A 23,782-nucleotide genomic window follows, 5' to 3' on the forward strand; every position below is an offset into this window, starting at 1 on the left:
TATTAGTAACAATTTCAACTCTACATTTTATTTTGCTGCATTAGTTTCACTCAACTGGCTGGTAAGTTGGAGTAATGGTTAGTGTTACTGACATCTTGATCATACAGAATCAGGTTTTATTCCTAGCAAGGCATTTCCTACTATTTCATCCAGCTCTTCTTCATAGTTAAAATTTATGACTGAAACTGCAAAAAAAAGAAACATAATTTTATTGCATTTATAAACATTAATTTTTAACAAAATCTCAAAATTTTGAAATTGAAGATTGCTTGAGAAAGTAAAATTAGTATTTTATGTGAAAAAATTATGTCTAAAATTTTGAAAATCATATCAACTTTGATTTGAGTTCAAAAAACTAAAAAGTGAATTGGGGATTATGGAGGTGCAGAACAGTTATCCCATTCTTTGCTTAGTTAAATGGAATAAGCCAGGACAAACAGTAGTACCGTTTTTGTACTTAATTAAAAAATCGCTAACTTCAATGACCTTGATGTCCTTTTATAATTCTCACTAAAATTTTCCTGACCCTGGCAAAGTCTGAACTTCAGTTTTGGCATCATACCCACAAAAAACCAAAGTTTCATCACCCATTTTGAGCTTCTTTACACATTTCATTATTGACATTCTTTACACATTTCATTATTGACATTCTTTACACATTTCATTATTGACATTATTTAATCATGAAAGAATCACAGCTTTTTGTATCCTGATTTCAAAAAGGACATAAATTTTGCTGTAAATTTAATGCATCCCCTGATTTTTATCAGAATATTATTCCATGAGCCAGTTAGCACTTGCCTGCAGTTCCCATACAATCAAGAAGCGATTAGATTACTGATTTTTGTACATGACACATCTGTCAATGTGGCAGCCTTCCAGAGTCCAGATCGTCATCTGATTTATGACAATTTGCTGTTTTCCAGACGGCACATCATCGTCATCTGATTAATGACAATTTTAAAATTATTTAAACCACTCATAATACTTTTAAAAAGATTAAAAAAGAAATAGAAGAGATTTCACTTAATTGTGGATATATTGGAATGATGTGCTTGCATGTTCAATTTTTAATCCGAGAAAAAAATGGGATGATTGTTCTTCTTCAGTCTCTATAATCTCCATACAGTCTTCTTTCTTTTTATATTCTCCAATCCAGCTTCACTATTTTTCAGTTTTCTTAACTAAAATCAACATTAAAAGGCCGGGATTTGATAGATAGAAGATTAAAGAGATCTGCAAATGTTCAATTAAGGCAAATCCAACCAAGGATTTTTATATGATTGCTTCTTGAAGTGGAAACTCTGTTAGGCTTAGCAGAATTTTTAAATCATAACATCCGTATATGGCTCAAACAATCTACACTGTAAACTTGTTTTTAATAATCCATGTGTTTTAGTAATATTTTTCTGAGTATCACATAAATCTCATTTCAATATGTTATTCACTTAAATCATCAATTTTAAAAATTGAAAGAAAAACATTAACAAATTACAAACTGCACAACAAATAAAGTAGCATTAAAAGGTACATGTCATGTTGCATGCCTTTTTTAAGCAGTATTACCAATCCATCAAAATTCCTCATTGGTGTACAATTCAAACAATTACTTTTTAACAGACCTCAAAATATTGTTTAAATGTATAATTGTTACTTTCTTTTCTTTCTTTTTCCTGTTTAGCCTCCGGTAATTACCTTTCAGATAATACTGCAGAGGATGATATGTATGAGTGTAAATGAAGTGTAGTCCTGTACGGTTTCAGGTCGACCATTCCTGAGGTGTGTGGTTAATTGAAACCACCACCAAAGAACACCAGTATTTATGATCTAGTATTCAAATCCGTGTAAAAATAACTGACTTTACTAGGATTTGAACGCTGGAACTCTTGATTTCCAAATAAGCTGATTTGAGGAGACGCGTTCACCACTAGACCAACCTGGTGGGCTTGTAATTGTAACTTAAAAATACAATATGATATCTTATTATAAATCATATTCACATTTTAAAACTAAAAGATGTCTTTTGAATACTACATTCTTTACTTGCATATTAATTTATTTTGGCAACAGTCAGTTTAAGTTAGTATTTTGTAAATATATATATATATATACAATTAATTTGTGAATTTATGAATAATTATTTTAATTGCCTCCTTAAAATAAATCAATAGATGAAAAATAAAGAGAAATAAACTGTGAATAAATAAAAATGTATTTGTGTGATTTTTTTGTGCTTTACTAATAAATATTTTGTTGTACTAAATATTGCTTATTAGTGCAGGACTAATTGGAACTCATCTATGATAAATAACATCATTCAATTAGATGCCATCATAAGAATGGTTCAAAGAAATGACAACTTCATAGAACTTGCTAACAGATTCAGGGGGGGAGGAAGGTTGTACTTTATTTGATAGTTTCTTAAGTTTGTAGATTTACAAGTACCGATTGATGTACTATTATATTCCAGGTAGTTTAAAACAACATATGCGTAAACAACATGCTAGTGGTAGTTCTGGTGGTGGAAGTGGAGGAAATGTTAAAGTACAGGCTCGACCAATGTGTCAAAAAACACATCTCTGTGGATTTTGTCCAGCTGCGTTTGTACGTCAGGATTCATTAAGAAGTCATTTGAAACAACATCAGGCTAATAATAACGGTTAGTATTTTCAAATATTAAAATTTTTTAAAAACAAAATTGCCCTGTTAAGTGGATGAATAATATTAGTGTATTTGAAATTATATAGAAAAATTCTCATATTTGCTTTTTTTACTTAACTCTTCATTTATTATCTTTTATTTAATTACAATTGAACAGAAATATAGTCTTATATTGCACTGATTTTTAAGAAAACTTTTAATTTTTAACGATTGTTTTCTGAAAAGTAATTTCGTTTTTATACTTTAATATTACATATATTTTAAATTAAAAAAAAATTTGTAATTACATAACAGCTTAGCTGTAACAGCTCTAAAAGCTTCGCAGCTTTAAAAACTGATTAGAAAGCTGTTAAAGCTTTCTAGTCAGTTGATGTTGACTGGTAGGTAATGGGCTCTTATCAATTCAATGACTGTCTCTTTGTAATATGCATATGATATGGTGTATTATACACAGATTCGTTCAGGAAGTAGAAATTTTTGAGGTTATCTAATCCAATTTTGAGTTGTAAAAAATTTTATTTTATAATTAAAGAGATTTATGCTTACTTTAGTGCATTGTACAAATTGCATATTTTAATAAGTAATAATGTTTTCTCCCCATTGTGAACACTCTTACAACTGAATTTGAGGACTTTCTATTGTGTGTTTATCACATCAAGTGAAATCATTATAATTAAAACCAGATTTGATAGGATTGTAATCTGTCTTGATCAATAGAAATCCGGATTAACCAGAAATTATTTCTTGGGCAAGAGGTAAAGTTATCCCGACCTACACAGACAGATAATCATCATTCGCTACTTTTTCTTATCTTTGATTTCTTCTTTCCCATTATAAGATAGTTTTAGAGGAAACTACCAGAGAATGCTTTGGAACAAATATATATTCCAAATATCTTGGAATATATATAATAAAAGGTGATAAGAGTATGTCTGGTTTTAAAAATGCAGTAGACTCTGTAAACAAGTTTTTTGCTATATAGAATGATACAGAATATATTTAAATACTATAACATCCATGGGTGTATATTCATAGTTGTAAATTATTCTCATGAATGATTTATTTGTTTTGCAGGTGATAAAGTGTCATCTACTCCTGTATCAAAAGACGTAAATAAGTCATATGAAACTGCTGTTTCTTCAGCCGAATTAGTTGCAAATAGTACATTTTTTATTGAAGATATAATTGAAGATGAATACATTAATATATAATGGTAAATATTCAAAACAGGAACTTTAGTTGTACTTCAGTATGTTTTACTGTTGTGAAAGTTTCGAACTTCAGCAATATTGACTAGAATTTTTATATTTGAAATAAAACAATTTTTTTTTTGTTATTTACTATTTTTTTTCAGCATGTCTGTAGTACTTGAAAAAATTAATTAATATTGTTGAGATATGATTTTTGAAGTTTAAGATTATTCAAAATTATTTTTTATTTTGAATTTGTTGGTTTTACTGTATTAAACTTCATTTTCTGAATTTTTTTATTTCAAATTTTTATTTTAATCATTTTTTGGGTTTTTTTGGTCTGTTAAATTCTTTTTTGTTGTTTCATCATTGAATTACAGAATGTGAGGAGCAGATTATTTTAATTAGTTTTTAGATGCAGCAAACCTGAGTTTCTTCACTAACAAAATTGCTGCTTTTGGTCTATCTTATTCTATCTTATTAATGTAATTTCACCAGTGGTTTCAAATTTTCTTTTTACAGTTGTGTTTTGAAAAAAAGTTTGGATTATCTTTGTCAGTTCTTTGTAGAGCTCAAATACTGTTATTATTTTATATCTATCATAAATGAGACAAGTATGCTTGAAGGATGGCCTAAACAACTTTTTGTAAGTTGTTTATATTATTGATTATTTAAGCATTTTGTGATTTTCTCCTGGGTAATATTATAACAAAATTTAATGTATATTTAAATTTTAAACTAGTCATTTATTCTTTCATGTTGCCATTTTTTAAGAAAACAAAAGTTGGATAGGATCCAAAGGCAGTGACAAAAATTCTACTTTTTTCATCTGCAAATTGGTCTTTATAAATGACATACTTAACAAACTTACAACATACTTAACTTACATTGTTTAGTAAAACTATAAATCACTCTCCAAATAATTCAAGAGTTCTACATTTTAACCTGCTAACTAACTCACTGTGTTTGTTGCTTATATAATTCTATATATAAAAGAAATATTAATTTTAAAAAGTAATAATAAATAAAGTAATAGGAGGTAATACAGAATCACTTTGGATAGTGAAGTTGAAAGTGAAAGTTAGCTTACAAAGTAGTATGTACCACTTTATCTCCCAGTCAGAGGTGTTAGGATTAACAAATTTATGAGTAAAAAAATTCTTAATTAAATCTGATTTGGTCATTATACTTAACAAAAACATAAAATTTACTTTATTATGAAATTGAGAATTATCAGATGTTACTGTTTTTGGATTTAAAATTAATTGACAAAGATAAAATATCTTTCCATTTATACAAATAAATTATGCTTACTGAAATATATACTGGTGTCTCGAGAGGTGTTTGTCAGTCTTGGACTGATTGAAGATGTCAAAATAAACAAAAAAGGTTCATACAGACAAATGCCCTATCTAATTTCATTTTCATCATATTGTATTGTCATAGTGTGATAGCTAATTTTGTTTTTTCCACAGTCGTGATCTTTTTCATCACCAAACTTCTCTCAAGCATTACAATAGAAGTCAAAACTCACCTTAGCACTAACAAGAACAAATTCTTTGTAAACAATGCTCAAAGAATACAATGAGCATGCATTGTGTTGTCTTGTCTAGCCTGTTGAGCCTTTTTCAGTCTGTGACTACAAGCTGTACCACTGCTATGGCTATTGTTTTGTCTCTGTATTGTAACTGTAAACCCAACATTCATCTCCATTTATAATCCTAGAGAATAAAAAAAATAAACAGGATTGTTAGCCATGAAGTTTACAACACACATCAACATGCTCAACTGCTTTTGATCAAATGACAGGGCAAGGGACAAACTTTACAGCAACACAATATAGGTATTTATGTATTATAATGGCGCCACTATGGTTGGAAGGTTATATATAATAGGTTTGTAAATTTATGATGGCTGTTAGAATCTATTAGGAATAAAGTAGAAATATAAAACTAGAGTTGAATTATTTATTCAAATTAACCTAACCTAACCTGCAAAAATCTAGCAGCTTCCTCTTCACAATATGGGAGATCCCACATTCTAAGTGCACTCATTTTACTTATAAGTTCACCGTTAACTTTAACAAATATTTTTATTTTATCGTCTTACTGATAAGAAGTAGGACGTAGTTATTTAACTAGCCACCAGTTGCGCTGGTTATAACCTTCCAATGATAGTGGCGCCATTATAGTACACAAGTACCACAATGTATGTTAAACCTTCAGTTAAAATTTCTTGCAGGAACCACATAACCAATTCCAGCCATTCAGTGAAGATTTTTTTTTGGGGTGAGTTCCCAAATTTACTACACATTTATGGTGTGGAGGGTCTCCGGAATGATTAAATAACAATTATGGACATAAAATATAACACCATATAATAATGCAGAATTTACCTATTTATTGTTTTACAATATTTAATTTAAAATATATCAGTATCTTAAGTTTAAACTTACAGATTTGTCATGAGTTTTTAATCATTTGATGGCTGTTTCAGACTGAACGGCTTGAATACCATGTTGGACTGTAGTATTTTATAAATTTAACTAAACATAAGATGAATAATCAATCTTCTGTGACTTCCAAACTTAAGAAAACATTTATTCAGATTATGTTTAAAAGATAAGAAATTATACGTCTATTATAAATTTTATCAGTTTCCAGGTAACATTAATGAATAAATTTTAATTTTATCATACGAGTATTTAAATGAACCAGAAAGGAAATATGAAACTGAGAAGGTGGCTGTTTAATCTAGAATAACTAACTAATATTTTGTATTAAACCAGATAAAAATATTAATACAATTCCTTTTAAAATTATTGGCTATATTTGAGTAAAACTCCATTAATATGTACATTAGTTTTGCAGATTTTATAACATATCTATCGTCTTTTAGTAATTAGACTAATGCAGTTCAAAATATTTAAAAGTAATGATTTACTCAAAAAAAAACTAGAAGTCAAACCATGTCCTATTATAATGGAACAGTTTTTTTTTAACAACAAAAAATACTATAAAGAATAAATTTTGAAAATTTCTCACAATTACTTATATCATTTTATTAAATAAAATAATTTATTTCAATTTTACATTATAGGATTTTAATTTTTAAGGCAATTTTACACAGAACCAGATAATCTTTTATTGGTTGAAATATTTCATTTATAATGGTTAAATGTTTCTTTAAAATCATATTGAAAGATTTTGCTCAAATTTCATCTATCCTAGTGAAAGAGATTGTAAAATTAGCGATTCTTTTATGGTCTTTGGCCCTAAAAATTGAATAAAATTAGTTCCAGAATCGTATCTGCAGTAGGTTTTGAGAAATAAAAAATCAATAAATTGGAGTAAAATGTCCCTATAATATATATATAAGATGTACAATAACTTTGTTAAATGGGTAATAAATGCACAAAACTTGTAGAGAATTTAATTCTGAATAAAGTGATAATATAGGTTGAACAAAAACAGTACTCTAAACCAAAGTGCATTATATGTACCAGTTTATAATAAATGTTCAAAACTGAGCCTGCCATTTTCAACACCTTGGCATGCTTTTGCTTTTTTTAGTTCTTATGGGCTGTCCTTAGGTTGCTCAGCCACATCCATAATGCAGATAATTAATTCCTCATGAGAATATATTTTTGTTTTGTATATAATATTTTTCATCCATCCATAGATGCAAAAATCTGAAGGTGTTGGATCAGGCAATCTTGGTGACCAGGAATTTGGATCTCTATGACTGTTCCATTTCTCATTTAAGTGAGTGGAAACAGCATAAGAGAAACCGGGAAGGTGCACCATTATGGTGCTTTGCAACTCAGTGCCACAGGAATATCTTCAAGCAGCTGCGCTAATTCCTCTTGAAGAAAGTGCAATGTACTGACCGCTGGACTGCACTGAACTGCATTGAGATAATAATTTCATCAATCACAGCATGTTGTACAGATCATTTGTAGCTGGCATGGCATACTAGGTAGTGAACCTGTTTCCCAAAAATTGTGAAAAATCATGCTAATGTTTTGGGATCTGGAATCCTGCAATTCAGAAAATGTATTTCACATTCTACTGCAGCAGATGTGTAGCCTTACTATTACACATGATCAAAACGAATACCATATCAGCATATTCCTCCATTGTAAATAAGTATGGCATTACTTCATTGGCAAACTGATCACATTCAAACTAAAATTTACAGAAAATCTTTGCTAATGACAGCATCAGGTATTCACAGTACCTGATATATTTAATGTACTTTACAAAATGATGTAAACACTAATACAGTGTTGCACTTGCTGATCAGCTATTATTTTATTGCCAACTTTGAAATAATAACTTTTCAAATAATTTATTGTATTTCTGTCATTAATGAAAATAATTATATAAGTAATTTTTATTTATTTATTATTTTAAAATTGCTGGGTAATTTTTTTTTAATAACAATTTCTAACAGTAAATTTTGTTTTTACAAATTTTTCATATCGCCAAAAAAGAGTTTTGTTTTTGTTTACATTAAATAAATATTTTTCTGGCAAATGTAGTAATGCATTTTTTCTAAATAAATTTCAGATTTTTCTAAATTTTCTTTGTTTAATTTTACCTATCATTACACCATTTTGTCCAAAATTAAATTCTTGTTTGAAAGTTTTACGTGTTTATTATCCATTTAACTACATTATTGTATGTCAAACAAAAAATGGGTTTCTTATCCCAATTTATTGGTTTTCACCCCAGATTTCTCAAAAACTACTGCAGGTATGGTTCTGAGACCTTGAATAAAATAGGTCCCATAAGCAATAAGGGTCAAAAACCAAAAAAAAAATTGCTAATTCTGCCCTGTTAATCAACATCATAAAAATTTCAATACGACCTTATTTCATTAGGAAAGCTGAAATCCGAGTGAGATCCTTCAGTAGCCATAGATCGCAAAGTATTTTAGTGAATGAATCACATTTTTTTAAGTTCTTGGTTATTTCTTCTAAAAATGAAAGCTACCATAAGTAATGAGACTGATATGATAAAACCTTTTTCTTATGTTTTTAGTCAGCTGTAATGTCCTTCAAAATAGTTCTGCTTGCATTCACTTACTCCAGTGTTTCTGCCACTGCTGGTAACATTTCTGGAATGTTGTATAAGACCTTTGTCATAGCATTTTTGACATCTGTAGTTTGAAAATGGTGCCCCTTGACCACGAATTTTACTCTTGGGAATAAAAAAAGGTCACTTGGGGCAAGTTCTGATGAATAAGGTGGCTGTGGTAGTACTGAAATGCAGTTTTGGGTTTAAAAACTGTTCTACAGACAATGCAGCATGAGATGGTAGATTATCATGATGAAGAATCTAACTCATACCAATGTTTGAATGGACACGGAAGACTCATTTTCAAAGTCTTTGTAGAATTTCTTTACAGAAATATTGATAGTTTTATCCAGGAGACATACACTCTTTATGAACAATGCCTTTGTAATTGAAAAAGCATACAAGCACGCATTTCAAATTTAACTTTGACATGTGAGAGCTCTTTTTGGTCTGGGTGATCCCCTTGAACCCCACTGCCAACTTTGATGTTTTGTCTGGATCATACTGAAAGAACCAACTCTCATCACTAGTGACAACATGGTTCAATAACTCTGGGTTGATTTGAATTTGTTCCAACAGATCAATGCGCAATATTTCACAATTCCTTTTTTATGACGATAGACCAAAACACGTGTTCACTTGTTACACCACTATGACAACATGGTTGAATAACTCTGGGTTGATTTGAATTTGTTCCAACAGATCAATGCACAATATTTCACAATTCCTTTTTATGACGATAGACCAAAACATGTGTTCACTTGTTACACCACTACTCAAGACTGAGAGGTTGTAATGATGTGCCACTTGGACTGTTAGTGGTGGGAAGATCAAGGTCAAAGATGAAGCATCTGTGAAGGCTGAAGGGTTGCCACATTTTGCTGAAAAAAAAGTTAGTCTTATCACTTTATTATTGCACCTAGCACATTACATTTTGTTTTTATATATTACAGCTAATATATAAAAATAGAATATTACTTATATAAGGGTTGATAAAAAATATGTACAATTTTAGTTTTTTTGAAAACATGTTTATTCAACAATATTGATTTTGTCACATACTCCTTCAGGTATAAACATTAGTGCCAGTGCTTTTTCTGAAGCACGTAGGGGTCAATCCATTTGAAGTGTTCCAAAAAAACATAAGCTAGTTGCTTGACCAATTCAAAAAAAAATGAAATGCCCACAACTTGTTTCCAACTTGTTTTTTTTTAATATAACTTTTTATTTAACCCAATGATGTCATATTTAAATGCCTGTACAGCTGACCTAGAAATCCTATTTAAATCTCCTGGCAGTATGTTGGAAAACACAGTAAAACATAAAAAATCATATAAAATCGACCAATAAAGATTTTTTACTGAAAATGTCTCAACAGTTCCAATTACAATTTTTTTTTTCTCCTTGTTAGCCTTCTATATAAATCTAGAGAATAACAATTATCTAAAACCAATGTTTGATCTTGGTCCAGCAATGGTTCACACATGTCGATCACATTAGTACTGGCAGGAAGAGTAGCATGTGTTACATCATCTTGTTCATAAATCAACATAAATCTTGAAATATAAACTATAGCCTGAAGTAGATTCACAAATTTTGTATAATTTTATTCCAAATCTTAATCGTTTAGATCTGTTACATTGCACAAATGAAAGGCAACCTTTGAATTTCATCCAAAGCTATGTTCTGAGAAGGGAGATATAATTCAAAAAAAAATTATAGGAAAATGTTATATGATTGGCATAATTTTTTTTAGTTTATCATTTTCATTGTCAGTAGTGAAATGCAAGAAACGTGAAATTAGCTTGCATCTCTCTGCTCATTGTTTCAACAAATATGGGTGTCAATGCATCTATTTTTACTCCAGTACAATTGGATACATGATTTTCACAACTGCGACATCAAAATTACTAAAGAAAAATAAGCCTTAATTTCATCTGCAGTAGTTTGAAACTATTTATCATCATCTTTCAACTTTTTCCTAATGGGATTGTTCAGTTTGCTTCATTGTGTATGCATTAGTTTTGTCATAAATTTTATGAAACAAAATATTCCATATATTCCAAAAAAAATGTGAAGTTCAGAAGGTAGATCTGACTCAAACTTATTCAATATATCTTCACAAATGCCACTATGTTCAGTAAAAGAATATATATATATATATATATATATATATATATATATATATATATAAAGGGATTATTTTGAGTTTTTGTCCAATTCGAATCACTTTGTTTTTTCTGCATCGCAGTACATACACGCTTAGAAGGGCTTGGTGTTTCATCACTATTATCATTGCTTTCATCACTAGAACTATCACTAAAACTTTCTTCAGACTTTGATTCATCATCAGAAAAATCACTACATTCATTATCACTGTTTAGAATGCTTTCTAAACACTTGGTCAATTCTTCCTCATCATCACCAAAAAAATATGAACAAAGAGATTTTTTTTAATAAGAAGCAGTGAGCAATCTAGCATTGCTCACTGCTTCTTATTACTGCCCTTTCTAGCAAAGGGTATTTATGAAAATCACAGCACTTCAATTCAGAATACATTACAACGTCATCTAGTCATCTATGAGTTACATATGCATGTATATGGAGCACTGCAGCATTGTGACTTGGCATCGTCATACTACTTACCTGCCAAAAAAAATCATGTGATGACCTCTGGGCATCATATGATTCGAATGGGTTAAGCAGTTTATCTGTGGTGGCCAATTTTGTTATGGTGCACACACCTATTTTTGTGATTATAAGGGTTTACGAAAAAATCGTAACTACAAAACTATTTGTCCTGGAAGGATGAAACAAAATGCAATTTATTCATATTTTCTCAAGGTAAAAGACTGTTCCAGCGGTTTATTTTACCTACCTCTCTTTTTTCTATGAGAAAAATAAAGTTAAACATGGAAAATTGTAAAATTTCACTTTCGGTAATTTTCTTCAAGAGGCGGGATATGGCATACACAGTTGAATTATTTTTTTATTTGTAGGTATATATTAGTAGTTTTACCATAAATAATATTATTACTGGTGATTTACGTACCTCTAAATTTTTATGAATTTTTGAAAACAAATTTAAAAAAAAAAAATTCAAATTTTGCTTTAAATAACTGATCAAACTACAACATTGCTAGGTGACAAAAATGTCAGATTTGCACAATTTGCAGTATTTTTGTAGATGTTTATGGCAAATAGAAATTTTTCTTGTGTATTGTACTAATAAAAAAATTATAACCTTTCAAAAATGATGAAAATCTTGTTAAAAGCGATACAATTTTTAACTCACTAATTAAGTGCTTCAAGAGCTTCTTGTCTTCTTTGCACTTACCATTTTTTATATTTAGCCCCCATGTTGTTGAAGTGGCGTTTTCAATATTTTTAAAATAGTTTGTTTTAAATTATTAATGATAGGTTGTAATTTAATTATAATTTAACCAATACCAAACAGATTTCAGCGAGTAGCCACATCTTTTTTCAAGAATTCATTTTTATTTTTATATTGGTTTATTTTTGTAAACACTATTGAAGAAAAAAATTCGGGGTGGAAAAAATGAACCTGCACATCTCATTTTCGAGGCTACTATCTACCACTTATGAAAATTTTTACATTTTTGAAAAAATACTTTTGAAACAGTTTACACAAAGAGACTTTCCAGGAACTAAATTTAAATTTGGACAAATTTTCTTTAAGAGCTTGCTGTAATATTATTTGTCTTAAGTTTTTCTTAACTGTTTTTTATGAGTTCTAAAAGGGTTACAACACAGCAATCAGAACCTTCACATTTGATCAAATCCATAAAGGTGACTGAATTTCGCCAAAAACCTCTTTTCATGATATTTACAAACACTAATGACATCTGAATTAACATGTAAAAAAAATAAGTTGTTGGTTTTCATCACTAAATTCACAAATTTTTGGCACTTACCATACACTGTTTTATGACACTCTTCATTCATATAAATTCCTATGGAAATTGTTCTTCAACATTTTTTTTTCAACAAACTTCCACCATTAATCTTAAATTAGGTCATTGTTAATATTTACATTATTAACAGTTTTGGTTTTCCCATGTAGATTTAGGTGGTATAGAACAATCTCCGACGTCTCTTCCATTCTAATTGTGACATCTCTACGTTGACCTCCATATAACTGTGAAAACAAAACATATATTAGTACACACGAATATATTTTTTAATAGTTAAAAAGAATAAAGTACATATAAAAAATGTTCATGTACCCACCATTTAATGTTACCGTCATAGCTCTTAACCTCCATCTTCAGATGGTCTTGCATGGATGATTTGTGTTGTTAGAGGACTGCTAGAAGATCAAAAAATAGAAATTCCTCCAAATCCCATTGAAAGAGGACTATGTCATTGTTGATGGAGCGAAAAACTCTTTCGGATGACATTTTTTAAAGATGTAACTGAATCATACAAACAAATATTTTAAAATGCTCTTCCAAAGGTTTCATTAACATCTATGGACTACTACTACCACTACTACATGCATACTTACACATACACGTACATGTACACTTCATTAAATAAGTATTATTAAAATCAATATTACATTCTTACCTTTTAATTAACGACAGACAATTTGTGAGCTCTGTAAAATGTTATTAGTAGCTGGTTATACGGCGTCAACTATCTGAAACAAATAAGGAAAATACTTTCTTTTCAGTTTTGAGTAGTAAAAGAACGTAGATAATATTGGATGTGGCATTTGGCGTGTGCGCGCGTAAATTAATATCGAATAGTTTACGTTACGACGATATAAAACATTAAGTTATATCTTACATTTTATTTATTGAAATAATTGTAGGGTTAATGTTACACAATGTGGTGGGAGAAGGAGGAATAGGGAAAGGAAGGGCTGTAAGGGAAGAGAGGATAAGGAGAGGTGGTTTGGGGACAGTGTTGAAGGTTGGTTGAATGATTGAGGTACATCTCTACTTTTTTTACATACATCTTAAGTTGTGTGTAGGGGGTATTGACATTACACGATATTGGGTGATTTTGCTTGTGTACATAAGGTAAAATCGAATCAGGTTATATATAACCGAAACGATAAATATAGGTAAGGACAATATGTATCGATACAATAAATGTAGGTTAGGAAAATATGTAATCTATATGATAAATTTAAGGTAAGATAATATGTAGTCGATATGAAGCGTTATAAAAGATCAAGTTTTATTTTACATTTAAATAATTGTCAAAAGAAAGAAACCTGTTATTATGTTGTTTCTCAGCGTATTTCTTTAAATTTTAGTTTTTAATGTTGTACCACTTATATTTGTTTTTATTAAATTTATGTTTTACTATTAATTGTAAGAATCGGCTTTAAAAAAAAAATAGTGAATGTATTAACATTTAGATGAGTACAATACTAGTGTTTACAGGCTTTCTTGATTTGTGTTTTTTTTTTAAGAGATAAATAATCAAAACATTTATTTATCTTGTTATTTAAGATGATGTTGATTAATAAAATGCAATTGCACTGAGTTACACTTTTAACTATGGGTGATATTACAATATTTTGATTTTGTAAGAGCACAAACGCTAAAAACTGTGTAAGCTTTGAAAACTTGAGCACAAATGATGTAACAATGAGTAGGCTTTGAATATTGTATTGTACATTGAACTACGTGGGGGTATACGGTTTCGGTAGGCTCAAACACTATCAAGGTTGTGCAAGTTAACAGACTAAAGTTGTAACGGACTGACTTGTGCGCTTGCGCTAATTAAAATTCCAGCGTATTGATTGGCTGAAAGGACGTGGCACTTTGGGTGTGTGTGTAAACTAACATCGAGTAAAGACTTACATTTAATTTAAATAATTATAAAAAGCGAGAAAGTCTTTATTGCATAATGTTTCACAATGTTAATTACATTGTGTTAATGATTCATAATATATTACTTTAAATTTTAATATTGTACACTTTTTTATTACATTTGTATGTTACTGTTATTTATAAGAATCGGCTTATCTAAGAAAGGTTTTAAGAAATACGTTGTTTTTTTTTGAATAGTGTTTGTACTAAAATTTATGTGAATACACCATTAGTTTTTATAAGCTTTCTTAATTTATGTTTTTTTTTTCTAAGAGATAAATAATCAAAACACTTACCTTATTAAATTAAATGACTACTGAGACAACAAACAGAAGAAGTTACAACCAACCCCTGACCTGACCTGATTTTTTTTTTATCGTAGGAGCAGGGAAAATCTGCAAACAGACGCCCAGAAGCCTGTATTGCTGGGTGTGTCGGGTTTCCTGCCGAAGCAGAGACCAACTAAAAACAGTCTCCCTTCCACGACACGGTGACGGAAACTGCTGGTTAGGCATAACCTCATCACCGCGCATGCAACTGGTACTCTAGTGCCATCGTCCAACGACCGGCTCCAGCGCCTTCCGGAGAGACCCGGCTGCGACGACCCGTCGTCTGTCAGCCACTGGGTCGTCCAAAAATCTAACTCGCCGAACTTCCTGTTGCACCCCATCTTCAAGCAGAAAACCAGCCGATGCGTCCACCTACTGGTCGATGCCCCATCCCATCTCTCTTGCCATTGATTCATCATCGTGGCCCTAGCCAACCCCTCTATATCGCACATCTTTTCTTCACTGGAAGGGTTATCGGAGGCAAGAACAAGCACTGCCTCCAAAGAGGCAGTTCGGTATGCCTGCACCACCCGTAACGCCAACCTTCTTTGTATTGCCTCGATCCTTTGCCTATTCCTGGCAATCCTCGAGGAAGCGGGTACTGCATACAGAACCGTCGATTCCATGACTAGTCGCAATGACTTTCCTCCTTGAATTTCGAGACCCCGACGTTCACCATGACCCTCTCGGCCTTTTTGACCACCTCTTTCACATGAATAGTAAACCCCCTCGATCTATCCAACCAGATACCAAGATAGCTGGTCTTCCTCGAGAGCGAACCTCGGCACTATCAAGAGCATCCCAACCCCGTTGGGAAGATACTCGCCTTGTGGCGCTTCCGATCGCCACACCACCCCCCTGTTCGTAGCCCTGATCGGCTTTAACGGGAGACCATCAAGAGCAACCGAAAAACTGTATCTTACGTCTAACCTGTGTCTTACGTCTACCTGTCATAGGTGTCATAACTGTTTTCTTAGGAGAGACAGCCAGGTCCTTAAACCATCCCACCATTGCTTGCAAAAGCTTCATTGACCCGTTGTATTACCGCGTGGATCGTCCGCATAAGCAATCAAATCGACTCAATCCTCATGTTTAATAGACCATCGTTCGCCAGATTCCATAAGAGGGGGCCTAGAACTGACCCCTGGGGCATCCCTCTCAGCATGGTCACGACGACCTCCTCTCAGCGACTATCCTCATCTCCCTACCTGTCAGATACTTCTGAAATAACTTGAACAAGTAGAGAAGCTTCTTGTTCATCAGCTGGTCCACCATCGCCATCCACTTCACGCTATTAAAAGCATTTGCAATGACTACAGGAATCACCTAAGGGATCTTTCTGGTGTGTCTCAACCTTACTGCCACCTCATTCGTGATATCGATCACCTTCCTTATAGCATCGGTGGTGGACCGCCCTTTTCTGAAACCAAATTCTCTCGGACAGTCCAATCCTCCGCTCCAGTTCTATTTTGAGCCTTCTGATAAGAAGAGCCTCAAAGACCTTACCCGTCATATTGATGAGGGCGATTGGCTTGTACCTTGTCACCTTTTTTTTTAATCCTTTTGGGCCGAGATGGTATCTTCAACTGCTACTGAAGATACTATCTCGGCCCAAACAAATCCTTTACCGCCACCCCAGCGAATGTCGGTAACCCGGCCGACAACAGTAGGCAGTGCACAACACCCGTCGAGGTCAGTGAGCCACCATCTACCTGTAACTACTCCTCTGTTCAGCTCAGAAACCTGCAGCAGGTCTGTTCCTCTCTCTCTAGCCAAAGCTTACAGCACGTCCATGGATTGCCGGCTTCGATCGGTATTCAGTTGTTGAATTTTAATGTCTATCATACCGATGGCCCTCCGTGCCACACTTTCCGTAGGACATTGGCTCCCTGCAGCCGGCCTTGAAATGCCCCCCTCCTTCTGCAGTTCAAACATTTCCTTGACCTGTTGGGATGCTAGCATTTGGAATCTTTATTGCCAAGGACCCAACAACAGTAACACCGCTCCTTCTCCATGTCTGAAGTTATCCTACATGACATAATCCCAACTCGGAGGTGCCCCATTTGGATAAGCTTATTCGCATCCCTTTTATCGACCGACAACAAGCTCACTTGTCCCTGAATGGGCTGGTCGCAATTTAATATCTGGCACAACTTCGTCAACGACCTCCACTGTCTCCTTCACCACTATAGGTAACGCCTCCTTAGTTGTAAGGCCATCTATGTCCCTTATAATGATCCTTTGCTTACGGAGATTTCGTTTAAAGGCAACCCGCACTCCATACTCCTTAGAAGCTTGAAGGTTCTTTAACTTCTCAAGACTCTTATCCTTGTCCTTGACGCGGATTAGGAGATCTTCTCCCAGCACCTTACGAACGGAGAGGATCTCTGGGTCCCCATATCTGACGCCTCCACTTCTTTTAGTAAAAGCAAAGGTTTACTTTGTTTATTGAACGTACTTATCGCTAGTGTGTTAGCTTTATCTGTGGGAGCCTTACTTGCAGACTTATCTCCTCTAACTCTGCTTTTGGCCAGCCTATACACGCCATGCCCGTAGTCCTGTTAGTCTTCCGACATGCATATTCGATCATCTTCCTCGTGACCCGATCTGCATTCCCGTCCTTCACGCCAAACACCTTATCCTGCCTGGCCTGTAGAAACACTTCCGCCACCCCTTTCCTTATATGGTGTATGTTTCCTTTTCCAATTGACGATTCAATTACAGTAATAAAAACGTTCCTATAAAAATTCTCAATATCCTCACCACAAAGATTCATGGCTGTCTCCGCAGATCCCAGTAGCTGGCCCACTAACGTGGGCCAGCTACTGGGATCTGGGACTCTGGGAGGCACCTTAAAGTTTGATTCTGTAAATTTACCCTTTGACCTCGCGACCTTTAATTAAATTGTCTTCTGTAACCGTTTCCTAGATCCTCTGGCAGGAAAGCGATTCGCTCTGACGTCGCCGGTAGTCTGCATTAGGAGCTTTTAGCTTTGGACTTCTCGAATGGGTTGTATAAGAATGGACGTCCTTGCTCAGAATCGAAATTGCGAACGTTCACCTGTTTTTGTGATAGGTTGTGTTACAGTCGGTGCTTGTTTGGTTCAGCGGCTATGGAGCAATCCGGAAAGAGATGCCTGGACAACTTGTGGGGTTAACCAAGGACATGGTGACCGGTGACCCCTTTAAGGCAAGAAGGTCGCTTGGTAGGTCTCCGCTTAGGCCACGGTCCTCCGAGAAGGAGGTCTCCATGAGGGAGGTAGAGCCCCTGGGCTTTCATGCACCAGTGGAATTTGCACCAAATCCTGCTGAAGTTTCAGTTCCAAGCTGTGCGGGGAAGCTGTTTCTCGGTTGGAACTGTACAGGGAGGCAGCCAGTCTGACAGGTGCCTCCTATCGAAGTCAAAGGTAGTGAAAGAGTGGCGCGGTGATCAGTCCTATGCCTAGATCTCTAAAGCGAAGCCTTCCTTAGGAAGGTCCAGCTCTGGAGCTGATGGTTTGGGGAGGATTAAGGAGATGCGGTTTGCATGAACTGAATTCTCCTCCAAGAAGGAGTCACAGGTTTCGATTGTGGGGTCGACACTTACCTGTTTGAGTGCAGGTTGTTGGTTGCTGAGCTGGCTTTTCAATGTGAACGTTTCCAGGGCGCCAACCGGACTTTTAATTCTGTGGTATCAAGGCTCTCCGGTAAAGTTGACTAGGTGTTGGAGGTAGTCAAGGGTTTTCAGCTGGTGACGGGTTCTTGGCAAGCTAGAGAGTATTAAACAGGTAGAAGAGAAGGTTAAAAGCCTATCTCCTTTCCTGCGGTAACTGCCGCTCAGGAGCCTAAGCGGCCTAGTCCACTGCTGCCAGCCCAGGTGCCGGCTTAAAAAATTAAGAGGGCCACTGTCAATGTGGTCCCGATTACACCTGGTGCGGGGCCTTCGTCAGCCATGATGGAGCTAACCCTGAAAAAGGTCGTGGATCCGAGGAAGGAATGATTCATATTTTCCCTAATCATGAAAACAAGGGACCATGGCGTCGTGCTGGAGGTGGTAAGTGAGAAGAAAACGAAGCGGCTGCTGGAGGCCGACGTTCTGAAAAAGAATGAGCTGAAGGCTCAGTTGCTGGCCGAGCGGCAGCCACAAGTATTGGTATATGATCTGACAAGGGTAGAGGAGCCCGCAATCCAGGCGGTGCACGGTCAAAATCCGTTATTGGATATCGCCGTCAAAGATTTCCTTCAGGAAACCAAGGTGGTTCGGCAGCTGGGGAGGAAGGAAGCCCCAAAGAGTCGCTGGATGTTAGAGACCTCGTTAAAGATCGGGCAGGTCTTGGTAGCCGGTGGTCGTTTGTTTTTCGGGTGGACCTCATGTAGGGTCGTCGACCATATAAAGGTTGTCCGATGCTTTATGTACCAGGGCTTTAATCACACCGACTGATCTCTCCTCTGCAGAGCGCAGCCGGAGATGTGTGATCACTGTGCTCTCCCGAGGCACAGGGCAGCCAATTACCCTGCCAAGTGTGCCACTTGTAACTTGGAGAAAGGCAGCGATACTGGACACCGGTTCGGGGGTAGGCAGTGCGGGGTGTATGGTACTGCTCGAGAACTGTGAAAAATACAGCTTATGGTAACGCCTGAATTGGGGGAAGCCTTTGAGGACGGATACCACATGTTGAACGCTTGCGCCTAGAGCAGTTAAACCTGCATTATTCCCGGGCGGCCACCAGTGAAGTCATGAGGATCCTTGAGTACAACCTGGAGGTCCTCTTGGTCCAGGAACCGTTCACGGTCGGGGATAGGATGGTCGGCTTCCGCGGAGTGGATTTTATTCATTCTCGTGGGGAACGGTCGCTCTCTGCGATTGTGGTCGGCTCAGTCTCGTTGGGTGTCTTCTGGATGCCTCAGTTTTCTAACTAGCAATTTGTCATGCGAGTCACGAGGGGTACGCTCGATGTTGTACTGGTGTTGGGATACTTCCAGCATGGATGGAGTATCGATGATTTGTTGGCGAAGTTGGGGCGAATTCTGGACTGTCTCCTGGGTATAAGAATGCTGGTTGCTCTGGACGCTAACGCCAAGTCTTACGCCTGGGGTTCACCACTCACTAACCCCAGAGGTGCTGGCCTCACACTGTTCGTTGAAGCCAGGAACCTGACTTGCTTAACGAGGCAGAACAACCGCCGACTTTCTCTTCCGAACTGGGGGAAAGTTACATCGACGTCACCTTGGTGACGGGCGATCTGCGTAGATGTACAAGTAGTTGGACTGTCTGGCCCGAGGCCAGTGTGAGCGATCTCATAGGCTTATAACCTATGAGATCGTTAACGGAGGCTAAGAGTTCCAGATTCGGGACGCTTTAACCTAAGGGGCTGGATCAAAACAGGCTGCCTTGCAGGGGTTGGAATGGCACATGAAGCACATAGAGGAGGTGGAATTGATGGCTGAACAATTCGGCCGGGCCATCAAGACTGGCTGCGATAGGGTCCTACGGCGGCCTCGGCAAGTGGTCAATGGACGGACCAGTGGCCAATGGACTAAGGTAGTGGCCAGTCCGCTGATCGGGGAGTGCCTGGAGCCGTCATGACCGCTGCTTCCGGGGAGCCGTCTGTTAAACATAGTCGGAAACCCGGAAAAAAGTGGTGGTCCTTTGACCTTAGCGTGCTGTGTGCAAGAGTTAGATCCGCCAGAAGATACCAGCGTCGCTTCCTAACCGGGATTATCGTTGATGACGTGCGCGCTCAGCGTCTGCGGATCTACCGGCGCGTCCCTAATGAATATGTTCATGCCATCAGGGAAGCCAGACTAAAGTTATGGGAAGACTCAATGCGTGAGTTGCAGCGCAGCCTTTGGGAGCTCGCAAAATCATGTTACCGGCCAAAACCATTGCACGTGCTGGCCAGTGTTTGATGTGGGTTTGGTGGTCGTGACCACAATTTAACATCTGTGGCGACTTAGCAGGCGTTTCTGGATACTCTGTTTTCAGATGCTCCGGAGGGTGAGGCAGAAGTTGACTTTAGGGCGGGTGAGACATCATTCCCTGACGTATGGAATGTAAAACCCGTAGATATAGACCGAGTGGTTTTTCGAATAGCACTGAGAAAGGCACCGGGGATTGACCAACTTGACCCGGATATTTTCTATCATCTGCTGCCTGTCATAAGAGAGCCGCTTGGCAGACTGTTCCGGGGGTGCCTTAGCTGGGGTTTCTTTCCGACTCTTTGGAAGGTGGCTTTGGTGAGGGTGCTCTTAAAATTAGGAAAGGATCCGAGTGAGGTCAACAGTTATTGACCCATCAGCCTCTTGCTGTTAATCGGCAAGTTGCTTGAAAGGCTGGTTGTGGAACATTGGGAAAACATTGATATGAACCGTGTTCTAAATCGAAGACAATACGGCTTCATGAAAGGGGTTAGCATCAAGGATATTGCATCTTAAATGCTCTTACTGAGGTGGAAGGCGCCGACTGCTGGATGGAAATTCAAATATGTCAAACAAACAAACATGACATTCAAATATGTTGTTTGTAGTACAATTTTTATCGATACGTTTCATAACTCAATTTTTATACAGTATTACTAATGAACAAACTTCAGTAGGAGAAATAATTCATAATAATTGTACTTTTCTAACCAGTCATAATGACAATATAATCGTCCACAAGGGAAAAGAGAGTGATAGTCGAAGGGAGAATTTTTTTTAGGATAGTTCTTGAGGATGGTTTACTTTAAATATTAGTTTATTTAAATATACTTTTTATGTAATTAAAATATACTTTTTATGTAATTAAAATATACTTTTTATGTAATTGGCATATAATTCTGATAGGTCAGACTCAAAATGAAAACAATTGAAAAATCATTGCTAATTTATTTTATATTATTTCATATAAATAAAAAATAAAATTTGTTGGTTAGTTAATAAAAATACAGTAAATAAGAGAAAACTTAACAATAATCACTTTTATGATTTTATTTTTTTTGTGAGCCCTATCACCATGGTAGAAGTTATCCTTAATTTGGTTTCTTTTGAAAATAGCAGGGTATTTTCACTAATACCCCGTTATTTTCATGGGTAACTTGTACTTCTTTCTTCAAAATGTTTTATAAATATTTTTATTTACACTTTTGTGGTAAATCTTTTTAATTTACTTTCAAAATTACACATATGCGCGCGCGTATTATGTATGTATACATATATATATATATATTTGACACTGGGTATCCAAAAAAAGAACAGCACGGTTCTAAATTAAATTTACTTTATTATATTTAGAATTACAAACATATATGTTTGCATTCTACTTCATTACTACTGCATTTCATCATATCGTGCATATAGAAATTAATCTAAAATAAATACGAATTGAAAACAAAAATAAATAAAATAAAACAGATCATTAAAATTTGGAAAATATTTTCCTTTCTCTATTTTTATTCAAATGTTTTTTGGATTAATATTGATGATAGTTCTTTAAAAATAAAATGCTTAGCTGGTCATACATATTTATTATTTTTTTTTTTTAGCTTTTCCTCTTTTGTACTTTAACTAACTGATCATCTAGGTTCTTTCTTTTGTAACTGATTCTATCTGGAAAAGATTATGGTGAATTACACAATGCAGAGTGTGTGACAAATCAAATGAAACCTGACCAACTAGTAATTTGTCAGAATTTAAGAATCAGTAACCCAGTAGCTACAAAGTCATGAAATCTGTAGTAGCACCAAGGAAACATAAAAGTTAATTATGATTGTATTATTTCAATATGTATGTTCCTTAATAATAATAATACTAACTATTAATGAGTAGTTAAAAAAAGTGTATTAAATAGATCTTTAATATAAATTTATCTTTTGGAATATCTATCTCCAGATAGTTTTTGTATTCTTTATCTATATATTTTTTTAAAATAAATTACTGAAAAAAATTGTATACTTTTTTGTATTGTACTACCTGTTGGTCAAATATTTTCCTCGCAACTCTACCTTCCTTTGTTTTCAGTAAAGCTTCTACATTCATAAGAGTTTTTTCAATAGTTTTAAGTCTATGGTGAATCCTCTCATATCTGTCGTTTCATAATTTTATTGTGTAATATCTCTTTTCTACGTGAAAAATATTAACACATGTTATTCGCATAAAAAAATTTTTTATTTTAATTTAAAAAACTAAGTAATTAATATACAATGCACTCATAGTTTAGATTTTATTAACTAATTAGAAATACATGAAAAATTTCATTTAAATTATAATTATGTACGTAAAATAAAAAAATACTATGTTTTGATAGAAGATAACTATGACTTATTTTTGTAGTACAATTTTTATCGATACATTTCATAACTCAATTTTTATACAGTATTACTAAAGAAGGAACATCAGTAGGAGGAGAAATAATTCATAATAATTGTGTTTTTGTAACCGATCATAATGACAATATAATCGTCCAACTTCACGAGGGAAAGAGAGTGATAGTTGAAGGGAGAAGGAGAGAATGTCAGCAAGTTAGATGGGAGAACGAGAATCAACGAGATAGTTATTGAGAGAAAAGTTGGGAGAGATAACAGAGTTTGTTATAAATAAAGAAACTTCAACAAAATTTTCAGTTAAAATACTATAAAGAAGTTTTTTTTTGAAATTATAAATGTGGTACAGGTTATATACCTTACCTAAAGATAAAACTACCTGAATAATGGTGAA

At 34.7% G+C, this 23,782-nt stretch overlaps 1 protein-coding gene and 1 long non-coding RNA gene across 8 annotated transcripts in view; one reads left to right on the forward strand and one right to left on the reverse strand.

Annotated features, from left to right (window-relative positions):
- LOC142319330 (uncharacterized) overlaps positions 1–8,179 on the forward strand; it is a 55,511-nt gene extending 47,332 nt beyond the window's left edge. For 2 of the 6 annotated variants that reach the window (XM_075356501.1, XM_075356506.1), the window contains 2 exons: positions 2,471–2,659; positions 3,736–3,997. In XM_075356501.1, coding sequence (XP_075212616.1) covers positions 2,471–2,659; positions 3,736–3,872 — 326 coding nt within the window. In that variant the 3' untranslated portion in view covers positions 3,873–3,997. Of the gene's footprint in view, positions 1–2,470; positions 2,660–3,735; positions 3,998–5,326; positions 5,408–6,092; positions 6,223–6,347; positions 6,736–7,532 lie in introns of those variants that run through there. The other 4 variants (XM_075356503.1, XM_075356502.1, XM_075356505.1 and 1 more) reach the window with 4 other exon arrangements.
- On the reverse strand, positions 26–23,168 carry LOC142319331 (uncharacterized). Of its 2 annotated transcripts, XR_012755173.1 has the most exons (7): positions 23,039–23,168; positions 13,523–13,595; positions 13,184–13,368; positions 12,868–13,091; positions 8,724–9,813; positions 5,386–5,572; positions 26–185 (listed from the first exon to the last, which is right to left on the reverse strand). It is a non-coding gene; the product is annotated as an uncharacterized LOC142319331 (long non-coding RNA). The 2 variants fall into 2 exon arrangements; XR_012755172.1 differs by lacking the exon at positions 8,724–9,813.
- Positions 23,169–23,782: the final 614 nt, after the last annotated feature.

The sequence above is a fragment of the Lycorma delicatula genome, chromosome 2 (genome assembly GCF_047948215.1).
Source record: "Lycorma delicatula isolate Av1 chromosome 2, ASM4794821v1, whole genome shotgun sequence".
Classification (NCBI taxonomy): domain Eukaryota; kingdom Metazoa; phylum Arthropoda; class Insecta; order Hemiptera; family Fulgoridae; genus Lycorma; species Lycorma delicatula.